General features: G+C 40.0%; 1 protein-coding gene across 1 annotated transcript in view; it reads right to left on the bottom strand.

Moving 5' to 3' along the window:
* The window catches only part of kcnh3 (potassium voltage-gated channel, subfamily H (eag-related), member 3), a 132274-nt gene that overhangs the window by 27229 nt on the left and 80190 nt on the right, over positions 1-24855 (bottom strand). Inside the window, exons 2-8 of the mRNA XM_086051662.1 lie at positions 22664-22897; positions 18037-18171; positions 16216-16355; positions 13400-13652; positions 11158-11315; positions 9181-9382; positions 2053-2412 (exon numbers count right to left, since the gene is read on the bottom strand). Coding sequence (XP_085907788.1) covers positions 2053-2412; positions 9181-9382; positions 11158-11315; positions 13400-13652; positions 16216-16355; positions 18037-18171; positions 22664-22897 — 1482 coding nt within the window. The remainder of the gene's footprint in view (positions 1-2052; positions 2413-9180; positions 9383-11157; positions 11316-13399; positions 13653-16215; positions 16356-18036; positions 18172-22663; positions 22898-24855) is intronic.

Here is a 24855-nt window from a genome sequence, read left to right as displayed (position 1 = left end):
TTTTAAACCAGTGCCCCTCCCATAGTTAAATTTAGAGGGGAGGGGTAGCATCGCTTAGCACCAGTCCAGCAACCCCACCCACCCACATCTAGCTCCACCCACTGGCCCTTATCACCGCTGGTCCCACGTCAAATACCCCACCTACCTAATCTTTTTAATATGTGTGATCAATGTAATGATAATTGTTTAGAATGTTTTATTTTACCTAAATGTGTAGATTAAAGTGTATATGATGCATTACAAACATTGTTTTTGATTGTTTATTTTTCTAGTTTAGTTTCTTCCCTGAACTGGGGTCCATTTCACAAAGCAGGTTTAGAGTCTGCTAACCCTGAAATGAGCAAAACTGAGTATTCTGTTTCAAATAAGGGAGGTAACTCAAACCAGAGAAAGAGAGGTGACTCTAGCCGGTTTCAGAGCGTGAGGCAACTTAAACTCTCGGTCAATTACTGCAGTAAAACAGACCCTCTGAACCTAACTTGGTCGGGACCAGATTTATCTCAATGAGCCTCGAGTTTCTCTCTGTCTCCACCCTCTTTCAGAGCCACACACTCCGTTTCATTTCTCATTCATCCGAGTTTTGCCGTAGCCTAGTACTGCCATCTGTCATTAAAAAAAATACAACAATATATGTATATGAGAAGTCCATTAGGCGCAGTATTAATGAAAAAAGTTTCTGTTGAATTTACTCACTTTTATTTCTTCACATGGTTCCAAGAAATATAATCATCTGGATTAAGATACAGTTTTTAAGTAAACTACACATCTATTAAATAAATGTGTCTGGAACACTAAATAAAAGTGAGCAAATTCAACACACCATATTTCTCGGTGTACATTAACATTTCCACGTTGAGCCGAGCAGCAATGTTCTCCCTCGCCTCTTCCCGTTGCCATGGTGACTCATCGAATCGGGGTTCCATTGATGCTGTCTTTTCATATTTGCGGTGCACGTGCTTAACTCCAGGCAAAGATACTCCTAGATGAGTAAACTGATTCAAATCAGCTGTTCTCGAACTGGAAACTCAGAGTTTCCTATCTCAAAGTAGATCAACCCAAACTTCACGATTAGACTCAGAGTTTGTTGAACCTGCTTTGTGAAACGGACCCCTAGTTTGAACTGCATTAAAACGAGCAGGGTATCTATCAGGGGGCCAGCAAAGGTGGCGCATTGAAGCACAAAGGAGGGACAGAGGTACACCTCAAACCCAAGCCCACCTTAGTGGCCTCCCTCCCTAGATGAATCTGCTTAATATAAACAAGGAAAGGTCCTCAAAATGAACATATTACGATAAGGAAATACAGAATATGTATGTATACAGCAGAGGTGGGCATTTTACAAAATTTTGCCAGGCCGTCATTCGTCATTCATCAGCGGCCTGGGTACCCATCTGTCATTCGTCCGTCACTTTTGGTGACGAACTGAATTATAATCGTCAGTCCGTCAGTCAGTCCGTCAGTCAGTCCGTCAGTTAGTCCGTCAGCTAGTCCATCAGTTGGTCCATTGGTCCGTCCATCCATCCATCCATCCCCCACCACCCGACTCCAAAAACAACACATCAGCAATCGGGCATCCGTGTTTTGCGACGATTACACAGATGGATGAGAAACCACCGTCAGTGCTTGGTCCGTCATTTTTAAAAAAGTGTCCCGTCATTCGTTAATCATCAGCAAAACGCCCGTTTGTCAGTGACGGACTGACGGAATGCCCACCTCTGGTTGCACTACAGTATGTGATAATAAAATAATAACCATAAAGAAATTCAATATCAACAATAACGCAAACTAAATTGAATTAAAAAACTAACAAAGACAAAAACAATAGATGACTAAAGAAGAATTCAATAAAAGTGGGTCATTTCAGCAAAAGCATGTCATACTCATGTTACTGAGATGCCTGGGAATTTATTGTATAAAATGCAAAATATGTCTCCTTAGACTGGTTTCGTGGGCTGAATTTTGCATAATGCCAGGATGTTAAAGCCGAAAAAAGATCAGCTGACTCAAAAGATAATGCACAAATTAGAGTCAAAAAAATCTGCATCCACTCACCACCAATGAGCATAGTGCAGATCGAGAAGATCTTCTCTGAGTCCGTGTTGGCCGACACGTTGCCGAAGCCCACGCTGGTCAGGCTGCTCAGGGCAAAGTAGAGCGACGTCACGTAGCTGCTACGCATGGACGGGCCTCCGCCCAGAACTCCCAAACCTCCCGCCGATGCGCCCTCGCCAGCCGACGTGTTCCCTCCATACTGGCTGGAGTTCCAGGTACCTTGACCCGCAGACTCTGAGCCTGATTCGGTCCACTGGCTGCTGTTGGCCGAGAGGACGCCGGAGGTGGTGGGGAAGAGTGCGGCCAGAGGTGACAGGAAGTAAGGTGTCCCTAAACGCTTGGCCAACTCATGCAGCCAACCTAATAATGGAGAGTAAGGAGCAAAAGGGAGAGGGATCGTCATCACAATTTGTCAAGTATTTTATGCAGTGGGACAAAAGTACAAGAAAAAACGTGTGCTCCTTGTTTACATTCACTGCATGTATTATCTCAACTAGTGGTTAGTGGGGTAGTCAATAACTAAGACATTTATCAAAGTAGAGGCCACTACTTAAAAAAAAAAAATGTTTACTAGCAGTCAGAGTGAGAGAAAAAATATTAGGTGTAACCAGCAGCAGAAAAAAATTAGATTTTTCAATGCAAAAATGCAATTTCTACATGACCATATGAAATAGGGTACAGTGGTAATTTGAGTTTTAACTCATTTCGTAATCAAGCTCGTAACTCAGTTTACTCATGTGTATCAAGCCCATTTTCCCCTAAAAACACCACCATTTTTGTGTCACTTGGTTTTAATAATGGATTTTTGGGGTAAAATATGAATATAAAAATAAATAAATATATATATATATATATATATATATTTGGATATGTTTGGCTTTAACGGGGTGTGGCTTAATATGCCGAGTATTTCAGGAGCTCAGACTCCAGCTTTGAAATCCCAAGTCTATGCCAGTGTTTTAATTTTGTATTTGTGGGATTGGTTGCTAGTCAGGTTCAATAAACGTCTGAGAGCAGTGAGTGTGGCTACTTTTTTTTTTTTTCACTTTCAGTGGCAGCATTTCTGAAATTGCTCCTATACAAGGCGCAAGATCGAGGGAGGGCTCGTAACTTGAGACGCCAAGGTACCACTGTATCTTAAAAAATACACAACTGGCAATTATTTGAGGCCCAGCGTTTATTACAACAGAGGCCGCTTTTTGAGGAAATAGACTACCGTACTGCAGAATATTCATCTTTCCTACTAGCTGTCTATCAAGTTAACCAGTTCTTTCACACCATATACGCAAAAGAAGGTAGGCATGGCATCATTGCTTTAATAAGAATGAAGGAAAAAAAAGATTTGTTTTGGGGTATTTTGAACTGAAAAAAAAAGGATTTGATGAAGCCTCTGAGGAATAGCGGCACTATGACTTAGCGCTAAAAGTTTCCATGAAGACTCTCACAAATATTCCTACACTAGTCACCCATCAGCAAATCCCATGAAAGCTCCAACAAGTAATGCCGAGGAAGAGACATTCAAAGTAAGGGCGGGAAGATAGCGGCGAAGGCGCGCGCATGAATAATTGAGAGAGAGCGCTTCAGAATGAACGTACGTGACGTGGCGAAGCCCTGCCGAGCTTCTGACTGCACAACTTGAGAGAAGGGGAATCATACAATATAGATGCTGCCCATTGATCTACTGTATGCACTCGGCTCACTATCTATCTGAATGAGAATCTGTCTGTCTGTTTATCTGTCTATCCATCTGTCCTACCAACCTTTTTTTCTTTCGTTTTTCTTCACTGATTGGCTGTGAGAAATTAGACCTCATAATGAGGTCCACATGAAAACGATTCTGTGCCAGATAAAGGGCTCTCTCAACTAATGGAGGTACAGTACATTCAAGTGATTTCCAAGATTTCCTGTTGTAAGGAGGAGACAGGAAATCAAATTGTCACGAGCCACCTTATCATCTTATAACAGTAAACCTTTACTATTCAATCTTTGCAGCGGAAAGCATACGCTCGGTGTGCTTTTGTCAGACATCTTGATTCAATGTATCGGGTACTCACGAAGGCTGCCAATACCAATCACTGATATTTAAGGTGCCCTCTAGTGACTATTTTGCAATCAGGAAGTAAATGGAATGCGTGATGTGTGAATTGTACGTCCATTAAGATGCAATTCTTGAATAAGTACAGTATACAGTATATGTATGTTTATCAGCAGGGGTGCACATAAACGGCGCGCATGAGGCCTGGAAATTGATTATTGCCCTCCAAATATGTCACCACACTACGAATAGATCAGACCAACCTCAATTTGAAGTCAAGTCAGCTGCCACAACAATTGCATCCGAGGGCCAACTTAAAAATAAAAGCTAAGTACGGCATTGATATCCAGTATCCAGTCTTACTTGTTTCACTTTAATTTAGAATTTTACCCTCCCGCGCATTAGAAGCTTATGAACGACCATTGTGGCTGCTGGCTTTAGTAGGCCGGCTCCCCGCTAACAGCTACATTCACGTCAGATGGTGGCCCAGAGAACAGTGCTGATCAAGCTAGCTGATCACGGGGTCCTGGGGCAATTCATTTTTTGAAGGGGCCAAGCAACTTACTTATTTTAAATATGAATTGGATGTCTTTTTATTAAACATAAATGTATTGTTAATTGTAGGAGGTACAAACCGAAAACTGGAAAAAAAAAAAAAAGTGTATTCAGTCATATTAAAATGACATCTCTACACTTATTAACGATAAACCTTGGCTCATACGTGAGGTCTGTGGGCCGGGGAAACAAAGGATCACCGTTTGATGCTCATTTGAGAACCAGGCCCAAATGTTTATGTGGCTCATGTATATGAAAGCTTCAAGAGAAGTCAACCCAAACATATTTTTTTCAAGAATATGTTCTATGCATTCCCACTAGTCGAAACAGGACATTCTTATTAATATTGCGTTTGTGGAATATGAGTTTTTATCAATCTCAAGGGGTGGCCATTTTGTTACTTCTGTTGACTGAAAATGACATCGCAGATGCTTAGGGCTCAGATAACGACCAATCATGGCTCAGCTTCAGAAAACAGGTGAGCTGAAAATGCCGGAACACCCAGCATGGCGCAGTGCAGTCTGCCAAATTCCCAAACACGGTAAACTAGACTTTCCCCAGAATGAAAATTAAGATGCAGCAGTTTTAACGCTGAATGCACATGCATTGTCTACAAAAATAGAGCCCTTAAAGTGCATTATTAGAGTTGCTACCAAAAATTATGTTTATTTACTAACTCAGTTTGATTCATATGATGACTTTCTGCAATATGGTATTTCATGCATATACTTCCGTTACACATTTACCTGCTTTCATCGACTGAGGAAAAGATAATGTTGTTATTATTGAGTGCATTCATAAGGTACCTATTGGATGCAGGACAGGTAGCATTGCGCTTTGACTTTCACGTATGTATTATACACAGTGCTATACTCTTCAGTTGCCTACTTTTTTGTAATTGTATGAAACCCATATTTGGTGTTACATTTTCAGACTGTGGTTGTGTAAAATGTCCCAAAAAAAGTTCTGTCTTAGCTCTTGATGGTGTTTTTATTTTTGGTACCCCTTCAGTGTTGATGGGTCTGGTGGACTCGCTAGAGTTTGTGGTTTTCAAAACAACACAATCAAATAATTTTCTGTACTGTAATACTCAACAGATGTTTACTACATCCCAACTGCAAGTCATACAAACAGCAAATATTGTTAATATTTGCCATTTACCTTTGTTAGATCACATTTATGGATTAATGTGTTAGTACGTTTTTTAAAAATAAAATGTAATAAAATATAAAAAAAAAGAAAGAAAAAGAAAATCCCACAACAGTCTGTTAACACCATGAGGAGAAGGTTTCTGGTATGCCTTGGGTCGTTTTTTTTGTTTTTTATTTTTATTTTTAAGAAAAACTGAACGTGGGTTCCACAGACCCGCAAACACCATGCAAGGGTTAAACTAGCCTGAGTAAGCTAACCAGGAAAAAAAAAATCGGTGTATCATAATCACTAGTGGTATCGGTAATCGGTTTTAATGAATACTTAAGAGAAAATACTCGTATTGTTATCGGTCTAGCACGTCCGCCTCACAGTTCAGAGGTCGTGGGTTCGATCCTGGCTCCGGCCTCCCTGTGTGGAGTTTGCATGTTCTCCCCGTGCCTGCGTGGGTTTTCTCCGGGTACTCCGGTTTCTTCCCACATTCCAAAAACATGCATGGCAGGTTAATTGATCACTCTAAATTACCCCTAGGTGTGATTGTGAGTGCGGATGTTTGTCTCAGTGTGCCCTGCGATTGGCTGGCAACCAATTCAGGGTGTCCCCCGCCTACTGCCCAAAGACAGCTGGGATAGGCTCCAGCACGCCCCGTGACCCTTGTGAGGATAAGCGGTATCGATAATGGATGGATGGATGTTATCGGTCTGAAAAAAGTGATTTGGAACATCCCTAATAGGAAGTGAATGCACCAAGAACTGTCCATGGTGCTGAACTATTATGTCCTCAAGACTGGACCCTTACTGTAATCACTGTAGTGTGAAATAAATACTTGGACAGGTCTAATTTGGGAACAAGGAATGAGATGAATGTGCATGTTCTGATGAATAGAGCTCATTGCTGCCCCAAGGCTCACATAGCAGCTATGGGAGGAAGGCCCTCTTGGCTCCTAGTTCATATCAGATGCTGTTTATTAGCATGTAAAAAAGACACCATTGGATTTAAATGACACTGATGTCATGGTGCATTGAACGCATCTGGAATGATACGCAAAGAAACAACAACAATGGAGAAAAACCAGTATCTCCTGTATTCATTTTCGCCTGCTTTAGAGAGGACACATTTAGGACACAGTGGCCCAGCACAAAATGAAGCCCTGTAGCAAAAGGGAGACTTTGGAATGTAACACAGCATGGCAGTAACAGGGAAAGTTGATGTTAGTGTGTGTAATCATTATTTCAAGCTGTGTATTGCCAGTTTGTTGCAATCTACTCAACCAATGAATGCAACCAGTGGTGCTTTGCCTCTCCCGAATAGTATCAGCTTGACAAACTTAGACGCCCAGCTGAATATGTACTGAAAAATACTACCTGCTAGTACCTATTTTTGACAATGGAAAAGTCTCAATAGAGCGCAAAGCCACAGTGAAGTATCAGGGGTAAGGGTTGGAGAGACTAGTCGACTAGTTGTGGCCACAATGCCATAATGCACAGCTTCATGCTCATCAAAAGTAAAGGGTTAAATTAGTGAGCTGTGAATTTGTGCAAACACCATTCATTTGCAGTCTGGACACAAATCGGACAACATTGTTTGGAGGGAGTCTCAGAGTCGCCGCAATTTTCCAATAACACCACAAAAAGTTGCTACATTTGTTGCTCATCACTTAAAATAAGTTCTGGTGTGCACTGGAAGTCAGAAGTGGCTAAATTGGCAAAACTTGCTTTGTTTCATGACAACGGCCCTGCCTGGGCCAGTTGCCTTGGTAACAAGGACTGTATTTTGTATTTGCATGACAGGAAGACAGGCCCAAAATAGCATGATTTGAACCACAGTGTGACAAAAGAAAACAACTCAAGAGTGCATTAATTCCTTATTGTATATTTTTCATAAAGTCTGTCAAAGACTGTTTATTGAGGCACCTGGGAATGATTTGAATTGTAAAAAAAAAATCCCATTTTGTTGATCCCATTTGGACTGTTGCTAACAAAACAACAGCCCGAGGCACATAAACTAGTCCCAGATTAATTGTGTGAATTGAAAGTGTATAGAGACTTACCACAAGTTGTAGACAAGTTCCCTGTGCAGTAGTGATGATGAGGTTATATGGAGACTAACCACAATTAGAGTTCCAGCAGTCTGTGAAATATGGTCAACATATTGTACATTGTTGTGTGCATCTATGTTTATGTTACAAGCAACTGCGCTTGATTTGTTAGTTGATTTGTGAGTTTAATACACTATAGTTATCCACAAACCTTTCACCTCCCGACCCCCCCAAAAAAAGGAATGTCTTTTGGTCATATACCATCCCAGAGGAGATATGGAGAGTGAAGTTTAGCGACAGAGATGACTATGGTACAAGAAAAATTGATCCAATCCTTCTGTAAGTAAGCAACTGTCTGCAGTTAGTTTTTTTTTTTTTTTTTTTTTTTTTTATAATACAATGAATTAAACATCGCTTGAGCAATATTTTAGAACATTTGAGCAATTTGTCACACTTTTTACTGTCCAAGGTTAATGTGTTGAGCAAGGCATCTTCACACCTCCTGACTGGAAATATATGAGAAATTTGTTTTTTACAGCACCTGAGGTCAGGGGCAACGCCCTCAAGATAACCAATGGAAATTCTCCACACTTTGTTGGCGAGACAGATAAAAAAAAAAAACGGACCCCAGAAGATCACTGGATCATCTGACGATACTCTAGTTCAGGAATGGGCAACTGGCGGCCCACACTGAGTGGTCCCTTGATTAATTTGAAAAAAGAATAATCAAAAATAAAGGTGTTTATTAAAATCTTTTATATAAAACCATATACGTTTTTTGTGGAAAATGAGGGGTAATTGGGGGTTAAAAAAAAAAAAAAGATCAAAAATATTGTACAAAAAGGGAAAAACATTTGCAAACATATGAATTTGCGGGTGCTAAACTGCAAAAAATACATTGACTGTGGTTTTTAAGTTGTAATATCACCATTCACCACTAGATGGCAGGTATGGCTTATTTGCGCTTACACTGATACTGCCCTTTACTACAACATTGAGTAGGCCTAATTTATTTTATGTGTCTTTGGAATGATTTGCAGACAAACACAGTCACGAAATAATATTACAACATGTGCTGAGAAATGTATTATATGAATGAATTAAGATATCAAGAGCACATACAATATTTTACACATATGACATGACTTTTATCATACATCTGGTAAGGAAGCGCATGGTCCTATGTGGGCCCAAGTAGCACTGATGAAAAATTGTGCCCCCCCGCATCATTTAAGTTGCCCGTCCCTGATATATGTATATGATGAACGAAGTGCTTGTGTGCTGATTTTTGGGACTGTGAAAGCAAAATGAACTATAAGGCTACTAGAATGGGTGTCAGAGGACTACTGACCAATGTCCCAGGATCCCGGACTCTCGATCTCCCTGCGTCCAATGAAATACCATACGCAAGCCATCCAGTGGGCCAGCAAGGCGAACATGGACATGAGCAGGGTGAGGACCACAGCGCTGTACTGCGAGTAACGCTCCAACTTCTGCAGCAGCCGCAGCAGGCGAAGCAGACGCACTGTCTTCAACAGGTGCACCCCAAAGTACTGCAGGGATACGGTGCAATTAATTTGCAAAATTAAAAACCATCACAAAGAAAAAGAGCGCAAATTAACTACTGAGTAAGATTAACTGCTGAGCCCAATTGAACTCTGTTGCTAATCAAAACATCAGCACCAAGAGGCATGTAAAAATATATCAGTTGAATTAAAGAGTAGAGACTTACTGCTGGTTGTAAACAGGTTACCTGTTATGTTATGTGGCCAGAGACAATGAGGATTCCAGTAGACTGTAACAAACCCTGAAAACTGTTGGGTTGAAAACAACCCAATATGGGTCAAGAAAAAGATTTTTAAACCCATCAGTTTTAAGGGTGCGTACTAGTGTTGTCACGATACCAAAATTTTACACAAAATACCTCGATACCGGTACCGAAACGGTGCCTCGACAAAAATCTAAAATCAGAAAACGGAGCAAAATTAAAGAAAGAACTTCAAATTTTAAAAACTGTTATTAATTCAAAATATTAGTACATGCTTGATAAGAAAATAACATTTTAAACAGTGTTAAACACTTATGAACATCTTCACATGTGGGGGTGTGAGATAAATATATTACACTGCTTCTTTCTGCACTTGATTATTTATATTTATAGACTACATGTAAATTAAACTTTGTGAAAACTAGTTCAAATGTATTTATTTATTTATTGTTTTTAAACGTCACTAGTAGAAAATGTGCCAGAGGTTTATAGAGCCATTAGTGTGACATCTACGCTAATGCAGTATTGAGCAGGTTATGATCATTTTCATGGCCAGATATGCAGCTGCATAGCCTCTATGCTTTTTGGACACAGAATTAGCCAATTCTGATTTTAATTTTTAAAAATAATGAGATCAATGCCCGCATTTATATGTTTCTATAGGCATAATGTACTGTATACATAGGTGTGTACATACCAGTATATTTATTCACTACAAGCTTTTACATTACATGCCATATTCTTGACCTATTTTACTGCATTTCAGGCTTACTGCATGCATGCGTGTCTACTCTTCTCTAGTCAGCTCCCAACTAGTTGAATGTCTCGTCAAATTATACAAATTGTGAACAAAATAATTCCCACTCTACCTATTTTTGAGGGAAGTACGTATGTATACCTGCCTTTAAGTTGGTGAGCTGCGTGTTTTTGTTTTTTTTAAATCGTATTGAGCCGTTTTTGACTCAGAAAAGTTACTGCGCGGTACTGGTACCGTTATACCATGCAACACTAGTATGTACAGCCATGTTTATTTTCTCGACCTTTCCCATCAAATTTTCTAGAACAGTATATTTCTTGAAAATACAGATCCTCTCAAAAATTACTGTAATCACATTTTTTTTTTAAATTACTTTGACTATTACCGTAATATGGAATCACAAGAACCCTTTTTTGTCCTCATAATAGAAATCATGATGGTTTTGTCAAACAACAACAACAAAATTATACCCAAAACGTTCTTCTTGTGATTTTACCAGTTTTTTTTTCTTGAAACTATGACTCAGATGAGCTAAACACCTTAATAGTTTTGTCCAGTCTTCCTCAGTTCTCTGCAGTTTACTCAATAATAATCCTGATTGTTTAAAAAAAAATACTACACTTTCACTTGACATAAATTGCAACAACCAGGTTACTATAATGAACAAATACGAATGATAACAAATAAACACCTTCCACCATCGAGTAAATAAATGTCCCAGGTCACTCTTTGGTGGAATACGATACTCTTTATGTCTTTTTAGAGTTCCTGAGATCAGGAAGCCTATCAGAGAGAAGACTCACCACGCTGACGTTGAAGGCATAGAGGAGGTCAAAGGGTAGGGCAGCGATGAGGTCTACAAAGAGCCAGGTGGTGACATAGTGAACGCAGATGGAGCGGGCGTCATACACCACCTGACCCGAAGTGCTCACAAAGGTCGTTCGAAAGTTCAGCACAATGTCTGCAGGTGAAAAATGAGATCCTTGAAGAGAAATAAACATTCTTACAAACACTATATAGATGGTATCCACGTTACACACAAAACGAAAGCTTTAATCTTGTATTGACGTCACCCTTTCATAAAATAAATCAAAACAACATTTGGGTTGTACATTTTGCATTGCAGTATTCAAATGCTCGTTCAAATGTTTGGCAAACTTTTTTTTTGCGCCTTTCCAAAATATTTCTCTTAAACAACTTGTCACATAATTTCACACAATAGTTATGTGATTAATGTGTGTTTTTGGGTGGGATTAATAATTAAACCAAATAAATATGAGTAATTGAGTACATAGTCAGTCACTGTAAGGCAAATGCCCTTGGGTTGTATGAATTTGGTGAGGGAAAAAAGATAAATATGTATTTTTACATTTTGCAAAAAAACAAAACAAAACCCCAAAATAAACAAAAATGCAAAAAAACAACAACAACAACATAACTTTGGGGACAACGTACAGCATTTTAAAAACTAATGATCAATTCTTATACTTTCATCATTTGTCAATTATGTTAAGACAATAAAAGTTACCTTCTTACACCTTTATGATAAGAATTTTAAAATGTTTCTTAAAACATGCAGAAAAATACTAAAGCACACCAACTCAATCTAGCAGTATTAGAATAAACTAGTGACCAATGTTAGCAAACATACCTTCAGAATTTACTGTGATTACTTATTATTTCATTTTTATTACATTTTATTTCCTGGTGAGTGGTGAGACGCCACCCAAGAACTCTCTCTTGGCCAGGCACCAGTCGTTCGAAACAAAATCCGATTTTACTTTTCAGTCTTGGCAATGCTCAAGAAAGAAACACCTCTAGGAAAGCTGGAATGAATTAGTCTAAAATCTAAGTCTAAAAGAAATACATAATTAAAGAACAGACCTATTAACTTTATAGCTAAATGAACACATTTCTTATTACATTCTCTAAAATATTGATACCCAAGACGGGACAGTAAGTTTCAACAAATGGCCTATGGACTGACAGGGGCCCGCCATTTAACTGCTGTGGGTGGCAAGGGCAATTGGATTGAGAGATGGCGTAGCCACTTTTTGCATTAAGAACCATTGTCCTCCCATGGGCGATGGTTCACATTTCCATTACTTAGACGAGGGACAAACAGGCCAGTTATTCTCTAGGAAATGACTCAAGTCATCAGACATAATGTTCAGTAGCAAATGGCTCATATCCTTCCTCTCTGCTGCAAATCATTCATTAAAAACTTTTCTTTTTAATCAAAGAACTTAAGGATGACTGGTGATGGGACTCATGAGATATGCTGTTGATTTGAATCTACCACAGTGGAAGAGATGACCAACTGTTGTTGTTGGTCAGGTTATAAATGTAATATAAGTATCAACGAGCGAGTTGTTATCAAGTGGTTAGAGCTTAAATAAGCTGCAGGCCGCCACGGAAATGATCTATCAGTGCGTTTCTCCATCTAATATCAATAAGAGTCATGACAAACTGTGTATGAGGAATGGTTCATGGCACCTGTTTTTGTTCAGAGTCAGGAGCCAGCTCAAAGGATAAGCAAACTAACCCTTGGTTAAATATTTATGGGGAATTTGGGGTGTTCAATTAACCTAACCTTGAAAAAACAACAGAATTTAGTCGATCATGTGAAATGTAATCATTTTTTGGGGGATTGCCATGTCATGGGGGTGAAAGTGCATCAGCGAATGTAGCTCACCATATTTTTCATTTCACTCTTGTGGCGGTGTATCTGAAGCTTGCTCGGAATAAAATTTTGGCTCGTAGCACAAAGCAAAATAAATCCATTTTTAAAAATGGACCGAGCGAAGTCTCATTATTCTAAAAACGAATAAGTTACGGCACTTATTCATACATTAGTAGGGATTAGCACAGCCAGTTTTAGACCATTTAACAGTACTGTACAACTTACAATAATTTGCATTTGGGCCATTATGGTGACCTGATAATGGATACATTTCCTGTCAAATATAAAAAGAAATAACCTTCTGCTGTATGTTGCCAGTGTTATGAATAGAAGCTTCCAAAAGAATCCGTCAGGTGTCTCACCTAGCATGAATAAGATTTCCACCAGGATGTCGCTGACGCTCGGGGGGCTTCTGGGGGCATTGCCTTCGTCTCGCCCACCCACCACAGTGAAGCACACGTTATAGGGCACGGTGACAGCCACATAGAAGGTGGCCAGTAGGATCAGCCAATCCCAGCCGGCCTTGAAGGTGCCGTAGTGGAGCAAGATGAAGCGCGACTTCTGGATGGCCGCTACCTTGTACTCTGGGATCGGAGGTTTCTCCCCGAACATGTTCTGTGTTGGGTGGTAGGGATGGAGGTGAGTGAGGCGTGTATTAGTATACGTAGTATACGTGATACTCTATAGACTGACTGGACATTTAATCAGGTGCACCTATTTGAAGAGCTGCACCAAAGTCTTAATAACTAGAAACATATGGTCATAGAACACCACAGTGAATCCCACAGGCATCTTCAATTTTTTTTAATACTGTATATTTATCTTACCATAAAAGGTTAAAAAAAAGGAGCAGAAGAAAGTCCAGTAATAGAGTATCTACAGGTTTAAGGAAGCTATTATTAATTATGGCTTCCCCCCCCATTTGAAAAATACAATTTAACACTGTTGAAACAGCCCCAGCATAGACCAGCATAGGTGCTTATACAATATGCTGTGTTTTGTTATGTTTTGTGTGTGTGGGGGTGTGTGGGTGTGTGTGTGTGTGTGTGTGCTGGTCTTAAAACACACAAAAAATATATATTTTTTTAGTAGGGAAGATAACTTCATCAAAACAGAAAAATAAGAGATACAATTATGGACCCATGTTGACACACCAAATTTGAATGGGATCTTTTTACTCTGACCTGTGTTTTGTTCAAATAATATCTCAGGAAACATAACATGCACTGTGATATTGGCATTGCGTCATACTGAGAGCTGCTAGGTCTTGAGCAGGGGTGCTCAATCCCGGTTCTCAAGAGCCCCTATCCAGCCTGTTTTTCATCTCTCCCTGCCTGCAACACACCTGATTTAAATTATCTGCTCATCACCAAGCTTTGCACAAGCCTGATAACTATTGATCATTTGTATCAAGTGTGTTCAGGTAGGGAAAGATGGAAAACAGGCTGGATAGGGGCTCTTAAGGACCGGGATTGAGCACCCCTGCTCTTGAGTGTACTATCACTGGAAATGTAGAATTTTTTATATACCTCTTATACAGGATCTCATTAGATCGCATGAGCGTTTCCAAAAGTGTGCCAGTGAGAAATAATAGACTTGTTGTTGTCTTGACAACTGAGAACCACTTAGAACCAGTGCTAACACTGAGGCTAGCATGTGCCCCAGCACATCTCTTCAGGTGTGTTGCTGATGGCTAATATTCCGGACCCTGCTGTCAGGATTCAAAGCCTTGAGCTCCGCTAACCCGCAACAGAAGTGAAGGTGACCTTTACGCCATCTGTTATCTGAGCACTGTACCACACTACATAGGCTACTGTGTGCCAGTGGTGACCGGTTAAGACCAGCAAGGCCTCCTCTGTTGGCCTAAACAATGCTAGAAGTACTGAGCCACATTTACAACCCAAAATCTAATAATTGTGACATACACTTATTGTCAACAGTCCAACTGTTGTTGTCTTTTTTAGCATTTCTTTTGGCTGAACTGCTTCCAGTACGTTTAAGTGGATTTTTTTTTTCTTTTTTTTTTTTTTTTGTCCAACAGGGGCGGGGTTTCGGGCGCTTTTTCCTTCTTTGAGATGTTGCAAGCAAGGGAGAGAACAGGCCAGGGGCGGGGAGCCATGATTGAGAGACTGCCCACCCAGTGAGATTCATGAAAAAAAGGTATGCTTTTACATTTTTAGTAAATTATGAAATTATTTGTGTTTTTTTTAATTGGATATTAAGAATCTTACAATTGTGGTTGTCTAAGGAAGATCTGAACTTCATATTTTTTGGTTTGTCATTTTATTTGAATATACGATGTGTGGGGACAGGAGGATTGTGCGAAGTGAGAGAAATATTTAGGCCCACCCATTTGCCACGTTCTGGCTCCGCCCCTGGAACAGGCACTGAGGAATACTTATGTTTCAGTGTCTAAATATGTTATACAATGAAATATGTTCAAAGTGTATGGAAAAGGTGAAACTATAAAATTATCTTTTGATGTGGTCTTTCCATATCGGGGATTTTCCTTCATTTCGGGTGACTCTGAAACATGGCCACCGCGATAAATGGGGGTTCACTAGTTTTCAGTGGTGTAGGAGTGCGCCATTAATTTGAATTTTGTTCCCTCATTTGCCAATTCATCGCGTCAAAATATTACACAGCTCTCAGTATGATGGAATGTACTTTTCTAATAGTCAGTTACAAGCAGTGATGAACTGTCATGACTGGTGGTGACATGTTGACTTTGTTTTGATTCGATTGAGTTTTGTTTCATTTTTTCCCCTTATCCCTTTTTTCATGTCTTGCTCATTAGGATTTGTTTCCACCTGTTCTAGTCAGCCCTTGTGTGTCAGAATATTACGCCGAGCGCACGTGGGCCTGTCTATAAATATAGGGCTCCACAAAATGTATTTTTATATTTCCTGTGGGTATTTTTTGACGCCATCACAGAAGGTTATCACTGATAACTTTACCTTATTGTGATTTTATGTCATTTACTCTCAAAGTTGTGATGATTATCATAGAATCACATATGACAGCAAACACCTGTCAGTTTCCTCTCCATTACATTTCTGTCACAGCTCTTCAAAGTGGACGTGTACCTAATGGTGTGGCAATAAAGTTTCTCTCGCAAATATTTTTGTTCGATTTACAAAGAATGTCAAAATGCATTTTTTTTTTGTCTTGGACTCACATTGTTGAGCTTGAGTTTGCTCTTGTCTTGCTTCTGCAGGTGCCCTGAAAGGTGGTAGAGGACGGCTCGGCTGCGGCGGCGGTTGGCGTTAAAGCCGGGAGGCCGAGTCACCTGATGCACCTCCAGACCCGTCTCCTCATCTGTAGACCGTAACAGTCTCAACCAAACAATCGTGGGCAACATCTTTGGATTATTGACAGTATGAAACGTGGGCTTAAACATCTCTCCATCTGGAGGAAGTTGATCAGTGTGCCACCTTAGCTTTGCACTTTTCCTTTTAAGATCGTGAATGGTTGATAAAGTTATTAATAAATAAGTACATATTGGTATTGATTAATTAATAACCAAAATTGATCATAAAACACCCAAAAGTGTACGCCAAATTTTGGCCAAAGTAAACATGACTCTTGAGTAGACATTTTTAGTGAATCTCCTAAAACAGATAAGTCAGCGCAAAAAACAGTAAGAGAGTCTGTAGGGTTACCCAAACCTTTTTTTTTTAATTATAAAAAAAGGCACAGTCTCCAGACTTTAACCCCAAAAAGCTGGTTTGAGATGAACGTGACATAAAAGGGAAGCAAAGCAGCCTACAAGTGCAAAGATTTTGGTGAACTTCTGCAACAGAGTTGGGAAGAACTTTCTGAAGAATGTTTGATTTCAATTCTAGAAAGTCAGTGTGTTAAGCTGTTATATATGCCTAAAGTGGTCAAATATTTAGGTTTTTGTTTATAGATCGATTGTGATTTCTTTTGTAACTTTGTTTATTTGTTCTGTGCTTTTATTTCAGAGTAAAATAGGAAAGTAATACTATCTTATTCCACCCAAAAAAAACCAATTCTTCTGTCATCTTCCTCTCTTTCGCCCTGGCTGGTTGAGTAAAATGGCCACCACAGAAAAATTTATTATGAGCCAGATTTAAACAGCATTCCAGAAAAAAACAACATGTCATGCCTCGAGGCAAAAGAAACATTTCTGTAAAACAGGGAGTGGTTTACTGGCCTCAGTGGATGTCATGCTGACTGAATATCAACTGGTTTTAGTCATGCCATACAAACAGATAATAGTAAGCATCACTTCACATGGCTGGTTTGTGGTCAGTCCAAGGCCTTTGATGATTAAAAATCCACTTTGGAATGCAAGGAAGATAACGTGTAAATAAAAGTAGAGGCCTCTGGGAGGAGTTCATCTAGCGCCTTCATTTTCACAATATTCACTGCATTCTCAGGAGAGTCGGGAGGCCGATGGGCGGGGGAAGGCTGAACATACATCCTAAATTATTAAGGCAGTGATTTATCGCAATCCCTGCTATGCCGTGCTAATGGACAAAATGAAGCTCACACGCTTTCTTTGTTGCTTCTTTCACATAGTTAGACTGCAGAAAAATCGCTGCATCTGAGCTGGAGCAATAGATGAGGCATTTCTTCACCCGTGTCTTTTACGCCAGCAAAGACGGGATATTGCTGCAACCGTGCGTACTTTCACGGCATTGCGGCAGCCCACCATCAGATAATCAAAAATCAGCCTGGATACTGCAATTTGAACATTGGCTGCTAGATTATGTTCCCCCATTTTGTGAGGTTGCTGTTTATTCAGAAGAGCAGTACAAAAAAGGCAGACAATCAACAGCTATACAGGCAGTGTGAAAGTGCCTTTTGATTGATTCATGACATGAAATTCATTTTAGATTTAGCATTTTGTGAAGAAGAAGTGTCAGAGTAGAGAATATTCAAGATACCAGATCTTAATATTTTCAGATTCAGAATAAATCACCATGTGGTCCCGATTGAAGTCCTTATGTAAATTGCAACCTGGGTCACTCACCTGTGTCAGGCCCTTGTTCCGAATCCTGGTCCTTCTTGTTGTCGGTGATGTCTTTATGAGACACCAGGAAGAGGACCACCTCACCCTTCTCGTTCTTGATGGGCACGATGTCCAGAAGACACCAGAAGTGTGTGCCTGCGCACAAAACAAGCACCATGAAAATACTGCCCACTCCACATTGATACAGAGGGACTGGAAGAGTCACAGAAAGGCATAGAGGTGAATGTCCCTGAAAATGTATCAATCAATTGATGGCTCAGACTAGGGCTGGGAAAAAATATCATTTGGCGAGGTATCGTGATACATTTTGTTCCTATACCAAGTATCAATATGTTGATGAAGTATCGATACTTCCGATACCTTATGTATTGCCTTGTTTGTGTGCTATTCAAGCTGTGAATGACTTGGCCACTTGGGGGCAGTGTGGGTCTTCATATTGAGATACGTGTAGTTACACTGAGGAGTAGAAGAAGATGTGTGTTGCTATATTGAATAGTAGAAGAAAATTACGATCGAGTTTCGTACTTACAACTTGTTTTTTTTTGGCAGCGTAGGAAGAGCATATGCATGTGAGTATTGTTTGGATGCTTCTCGTTGTGCCTTCCTGCAGCTTTTGTGGATAAGTGCCCGTTGTTTGAGGGATTCAACTGCCGCAAGTAGGCATTTTCATTGTGCGTTAGTCGTGAGCTAACTACGCTCGGAAAATAAAACAAAGTACAGTGATTTATGTTCGAATGTGCACTATGTGTAATTCTCTTTGTTTTGTGTGTTTAGTTTTACAGTTAACTTTAACTGGAGTGTATTAAACAGGCTTGAAACCAGCAGCATTGGACTCTTTTTGAGGGACTGTTCGATATCTGCCAAACTATATATACTATACAACTATATACAACTATATAGTCTGCTCGGGGGGGGCAGAATACTTATATGTTATGTTATGTTTTGTACGTTCTATAACAGGGGTGGGCAAACTTTTGGACTTGCAGGCCACTTTGGGATGTAAAATTTGACTGAGGGGCCGGCCAGCAACATTTGCGAATGGGCGGCCATTTTGTCTTCTGTCGACTGAAAATGACATCACAACTACTCACAATGACCAATTACTGCTCAGATTCAGAAAACAGGTCAGCCATGATTGGTCGTTGTGAGCAGTTGTGATGTCATTTTCAGTCGACAGAAGACAAAATGGCCACCCCGAGGGATGGCAAAAAACGAGTGCATTTTACTGCTTCACTTATATTTCACAAACGCAAAATTAATCAGAATGCCGTGTTTCAACTAGCGGGCCTGCTGGGAACATATTCTTGAAAAAAATATCTTTGGTTTGACTAACGCTTTAAAGTTGAGTTTTGCGATTGGAGTTTTTTATCTCCTTCATTTTTTCTAGCTTACATTCCTGTGTGTCAGGAATAGTTAATGGAACAGGTTATGCACTTTTCAATTGTGACACTTGAATGAATGTCAAATGGCACTTAAGTTAAAACTTTGGAAACACATGCCTCAGTTTTTTAAAATATATATATTTTTAATAATATTCAAGTATTGCAATACATATCGGATCGCAACCCAAGTATTGGGATCCATATCAGATCGGGACGAAAGTGTATCGTCCCAGCCCTAGCTCAAACACTTTTTGTGACGTGCCTTCCTGCTGAAGAACAGCAAGTTGTGCAAAAAGCACTAAAACATTGAACAGTTGATCAAATGTTTTTTATGTTTCAAGGTCAAATTAAGTCCACTTGTAATGCTTATAGTGTATTTTAGGTTCATCCTGAAATGTCGCCCGAAAGTAGAAAATCACAAAACTTTTGCGAGTCACGTACATAGAATACAGACAAACCATTTCATTTTAATTTAGCACGTTACATTCCAAAGATGACACCAGAAAGCCCAATACAGCTTTGCTGCTGAGAAAAATCTCCAGCAGGCGTAGACTGCCGCTGTTGCTTGAGCACTAACTAGAGCAAGGAAAGCTCATATTTCTCCTCTACAAGCTTCATTATATTTTCTCGCTGTAAAATCTATCATATATGTTTCCAAATCTCCAACTGCTTCAGAATGATGCTTTGGACACTTGGCTAGAAGTGAGAGAAATGATCATTCTCCGGGCTGCTGCTAAAAGCAAATGTTCCAGAGTGCTGCTGTTGAGCGCTGACTCTTAGTATATATGACTCTATATAGTGCTGACACTTATGGTCAGTTTCTATTGCCAGGATGCTGCAAAAATCTCCAGCAAGTGCTGACGACAACAGGGATAAAGTCACCATATCAGCGTTTACTTTGTGATCATTGAAGCAATCCGTAGAAAATATGCTCACACAAAGCCTTTACCTTGCCGGTCAGGACAGACTATTCATACACTGCTGATGCTTTTGTTATGGTTTCCTGTTACTCGCTCCTAATCCCTCAGGAGACGATGCGTGGCAGTTATGGATACTGTTTCCTGCAAGGTCTTACTAACGCAGAGTTGCTCAGGCGTGTAAATAATGCAGGAGGACGATGTTCTGAATAAAATCATTAGACATATTGTCCTTGTTTGTCTGCTACAAAAGGGTAAACAATAGCTACATGATGCAGCTTGTGTTTTGTTTCATTTCATATTTGCCAGAGACCAAGGGGTGGATTATGATGAATAAATACAGTAGCTGGTGCAGTATTTAGTGAAGGTTTAAGTCGGTGTAGTGACTATGTTTGGTTAGCAAAAATGCAAACAGAGCAAGTGTTTTTGCACATATTTTTCATTTGGTAGTCTGCAAACTTCCTAAATTTTAGATGACAAAACAATGATATAGTACAAGAGTGAAAGCCTGTACAACTCATCAAACACGTTTTCCCTTTTGTATACAGTACATTTTGTGTGCTGTTTTTGATTGAATCTTCATTAATTAGGAAACTAAATTCAAAAGGTTTTTGATCAAATTTTTTTTTTTTTTCACGGGCAGCAATGTGGATCAGTGGTTAGCACGTCTGCCTGCCAGTTCTGATGTTTGGCATTCAAATTTCAGCTTCTGCCTTCTTGTGTAAAGTTTGCATGTTCTCACCGTGCTAGTATGTGTTTTCTCCAGCTTCCTCCAACATTCCAAAAACATGCATGGTAGGTTACTTGAAGTCTCTAAATCTTCCATGGGTGTGAGTGTGTGTTGCTGTTTGTCTATCTGTGCTTTGTGATTGGCTGGCAACCAGCTCTTTCTGCTTCAAAGTCAGCTGGGATAGGCAGATCACCTGCGACCCTAGTGAGAGTAAATGGATTTTTAAACAATAAATAATGACATTTAAAATGGTCAAATGCGATAATTACGCTTCATACGGACTTATTCAAACTCTTCTTTGTACAATTATTTGGAGGCATTCCAACCACATGCAGCATTTCAGTATGACAATTATTTTGTGTTGTGAAAAAGCAGTGCTTTGAGAGACAGAAATGATTACAAATATGATGGTATTTTTTTCTTTGTGAACTGATGAAACATGGCATTAATCTGAGAACCTCGCATTACAGATTGGATCAATGTCTTGCATATTTCATTTGGTATTTTTCTTCTACTTTTGGGGGCGTGTTGGTTTTGCTATCCCATTTATATTGTTTTGTTCCTCAATTTCACTACACACAGTTTTTTTAAAAATTATCTTACATAACTTTCTCAATAATTAATTAGAAAAAAAAACAGTGGCCGACTCTCAGCTAACTATTAAAAATAGTTGCCAAACTCAGCATTACGCAACAGTTGAGTTGGTGGTCTTTTGGTTCACTGAAGATTTTAAGTCACCAAACTTTTGGAAACTGAGTGCTACCTCTTGGGCACTGACTAATGTGAAAGGCTAACAGTTTGATATACATTTAAAACATTTGCTCAAACAACTTTTGATTTTTAACATTATAAATAATAGACACTAATCATGCTCATGATTTCTAACAGCATATATCAACAATGATTTAACAAAGGGGAAAACATGAATATCAATATGAAATACCTTATTTTCTATCAATGTTAAGTGTTTATATTTTCAAATGGTCACTTTTGTTGTCTGGTCCTAGGAAATTACTATAAGCTATTTTTTGAACAGGCTGCGGGCTACTCATGTGGACCTTTGGAGCTACTGTCTCATACCCGTTGCCTTCTCACACCATGTTGGTGAGCTCTGCTCCAAATTGTCCTTAGATATGAATGTGAGTCTAAGTGCTCATTTGTCTGTTGTGCCCTTCTTTCTGGTAACCAGTCTAGGGTGCACGTCGTCGCTCACCAAAAATAAACTGGGAGCAGTAGTGGCACTATAGAGGTGGACGCGGGGGCAAAGCCCCCCGCCCTAAAATATGATTGGACTCCTCTGGTATTAGGCCAGATAATTGATTTTGGGGTATTTTACGATTTCTCAAGAGGTCAAGAGCAAGAGGTTTTTTTCACACATTTCCCCCCCGTTCTGCGTTGAGAACATATACTGAATGTCTATCAGCGTTTTCTGAAGATTTTTTTTGTTTTTGTTTTTTTTGTTTTGTTTTGCGGACCCCTTGGCCCCCCAAGGATAAAAGTCTAGCTCTGCCACTGGCTGGGGGGCTCCAGCTTGCAACTGACCAAAATAACGATAGGCTCCATAGCAAAGGAAAGGATGACGTTATAATATGACTCACCTTCTTTCTTGTAGAAGACCAGTTCAGTCTTGAACTCGCGCCGGTCGTCGAGAGCTCCTTGGATTTGCGCCGTGAAGCGGTCGCTGGTCTCAGGGCCGTACAGGAAGTGGCAGGCGCAACTCTTCTGCATGAGCTCGGCGCGAGCGTAACCCGTGAGCTCGCAGAAGCCATCCGAGCAGTACACGATGGGGTAGAGCGATTGCACCTGTGCATTGCCCAGCACAAAGTTGCTGTCTGAGACACAAGACAAGAAAGAGCACATTAAAACGCATGCCCATGTCAAATGCAAGTCATCATTCTTCATCACATTATTGGATTACAGTCCACTGACCAAGCAAGAACTCTTGTTTTCTTTTTACATTACACAGGATACAATATGACCGAGGTGGCTTTACCAGGTAGTTTTCTTTTCCCTTTTCTTCTAGTGGCAGTTGTAAACTCTCTTCTCCAAATATTTAAGCAATATCTCAATTGATTTTGCATTATGTTGTACAGGGATGGGCAACTTAAATGCTGGATCTGGCCACAATTTTTCATCGGTGCTACTGGGGAGCTACATGGGTGACACTTCCTAACCAGGTGTATAACAAAGACTACAATTTTGAATATGGACAAAATGCATATATATGCAATATACGAGCGCTTAATGTATTTAATTTATCACAATATAGTTCTCAATCCATGTATCAAATATCCACTACCCTAACCTAACAACAAAGGGTTTGAAGCAAACAACAAAATAACATCCATAGTGTGATCTTCGGGGAACATAAAAGAAAAAAGGCACTGGTGTTGCCGGACAATCATTGCCTAAACTAAACATTGAGCCAGATAGCGATGCTTTTCACGGTCACTTGGGGTCTTGGGGTGATCCCCTAATCCACAACGAGCATTAATCGTTCAGGAAGTTAAACAACAAAGGAAACAAACAATACAGTAATCCAACAGGTTTTCCAGAGCCGACGGATGATGACCGGGAGTGTGGCTAGTTTCTTGTTGCCATGGAAACCTCTCACATGTTCATTCCTCCTCTCAGCACATTTGCTCAGCGGCGGTCCAAATGTTCTTGTCACTTGTCTCCCATTCGTTACCTCTGCGACTTGGAAGTGGCATGCATGGTTTTAATGAACGTCTTGTCTGCTCGGCACGTCCCTGCCAGTGAGGTCAAAGCGTTTGTGAATGGAATGGCAAATGAACCGCGCTGGGTCGACCTTGAGTGAAATGTATATTTATACTTGAGAGTCAAAGCCCTTGTACAAAGTACATTCTGTCTCCGGTGCTCATGTCAGTGTCGGCTGCCTTCGCAAATGTAGGAATTATTCATGGTGTCGGGCTTCCCGTGTGTTGGTAAAAACCTCGACTTTGTTCCTGGTGCCAGGTTCGCAAACACCTAATCAGTCAAGGGGAAAAGATGACTTTTCCTGGTTTTCCAGCTTTGGCCGAGGTATGTAGAAATCATTTCCTTCAAAAGCTGTTTCAAGCCCATGTGCTTGTAATAAGAATAGGCTGGGACAAACCTTGGTAAAGAACACAGGTGTTAAACTGAAATGCCCGTCGAGTCTAAAAATGTCTACTTTGTTCATTCCTAAATAGCAAATGGCTAAATGGTTCCTTTCATTGTGGCATAAACAAAGGTGCTAATTTTCTTCAATTTTTACAGATATGACAAGCATTTTTTCCTCACTAAATACCATCGTAACATAACTTGAGCACTATTTGTATATTTAAAGTGGAAGTCAACCCAAACATATATTTTTCAAGAATATGCACTATGCAAGCCCACTAGTTGAAACAGGGCATTCTATTAAATGTTGCGTTTGTAGAATAAGAGTTAATCCACCCGTTTTTAGCCATCTTTGGGGTCATTTTGTCACTTCTGTCGAATGAAAATGACATCACAACTGCTCAGGGCTCAGGTAACCACCAATCACGGCTGACCTGTTTTCTGAAGTTGAGCCATGATTGGTCGTTACCTGAGCCCTGAGCAGTTGTGATAACATTTTCAGTCATTTAGATCAAGTGAAACCAGGTCTAAGTTGTAGCGCAAGTGGTGTAACGCGATTTTGGTGAATTTGATCCAGGCACAGGCAGACTTCACAGATTCTGAGATCTGCTGATATGTGTGGTGGATGTCATCATATTTAATTCCTAAATATGACGTCAGGGTTTGTCATACACGGACGCACGATCGG

Source organism: Filicampus tigris, chromosome 14, assembly GCF_054856515.1.
Source record: "Filicampus tigris isolate MCC_2025a chromosome 14, RoL_Ftig_1.0, whole genome shotgun sequence".
In the NCBI taxonomy this organism is placed as follows: Eukaryota; Metazoa; Chordata; class Actinopteri; order Syngnathiformes; family Syngnathidae; genus Filicampus; species Filicampus tigris.
Note: the sequence above shows the minus strand (reverse complement) of the source record. Positions and strands in the feature narration are given on the sequence as shown.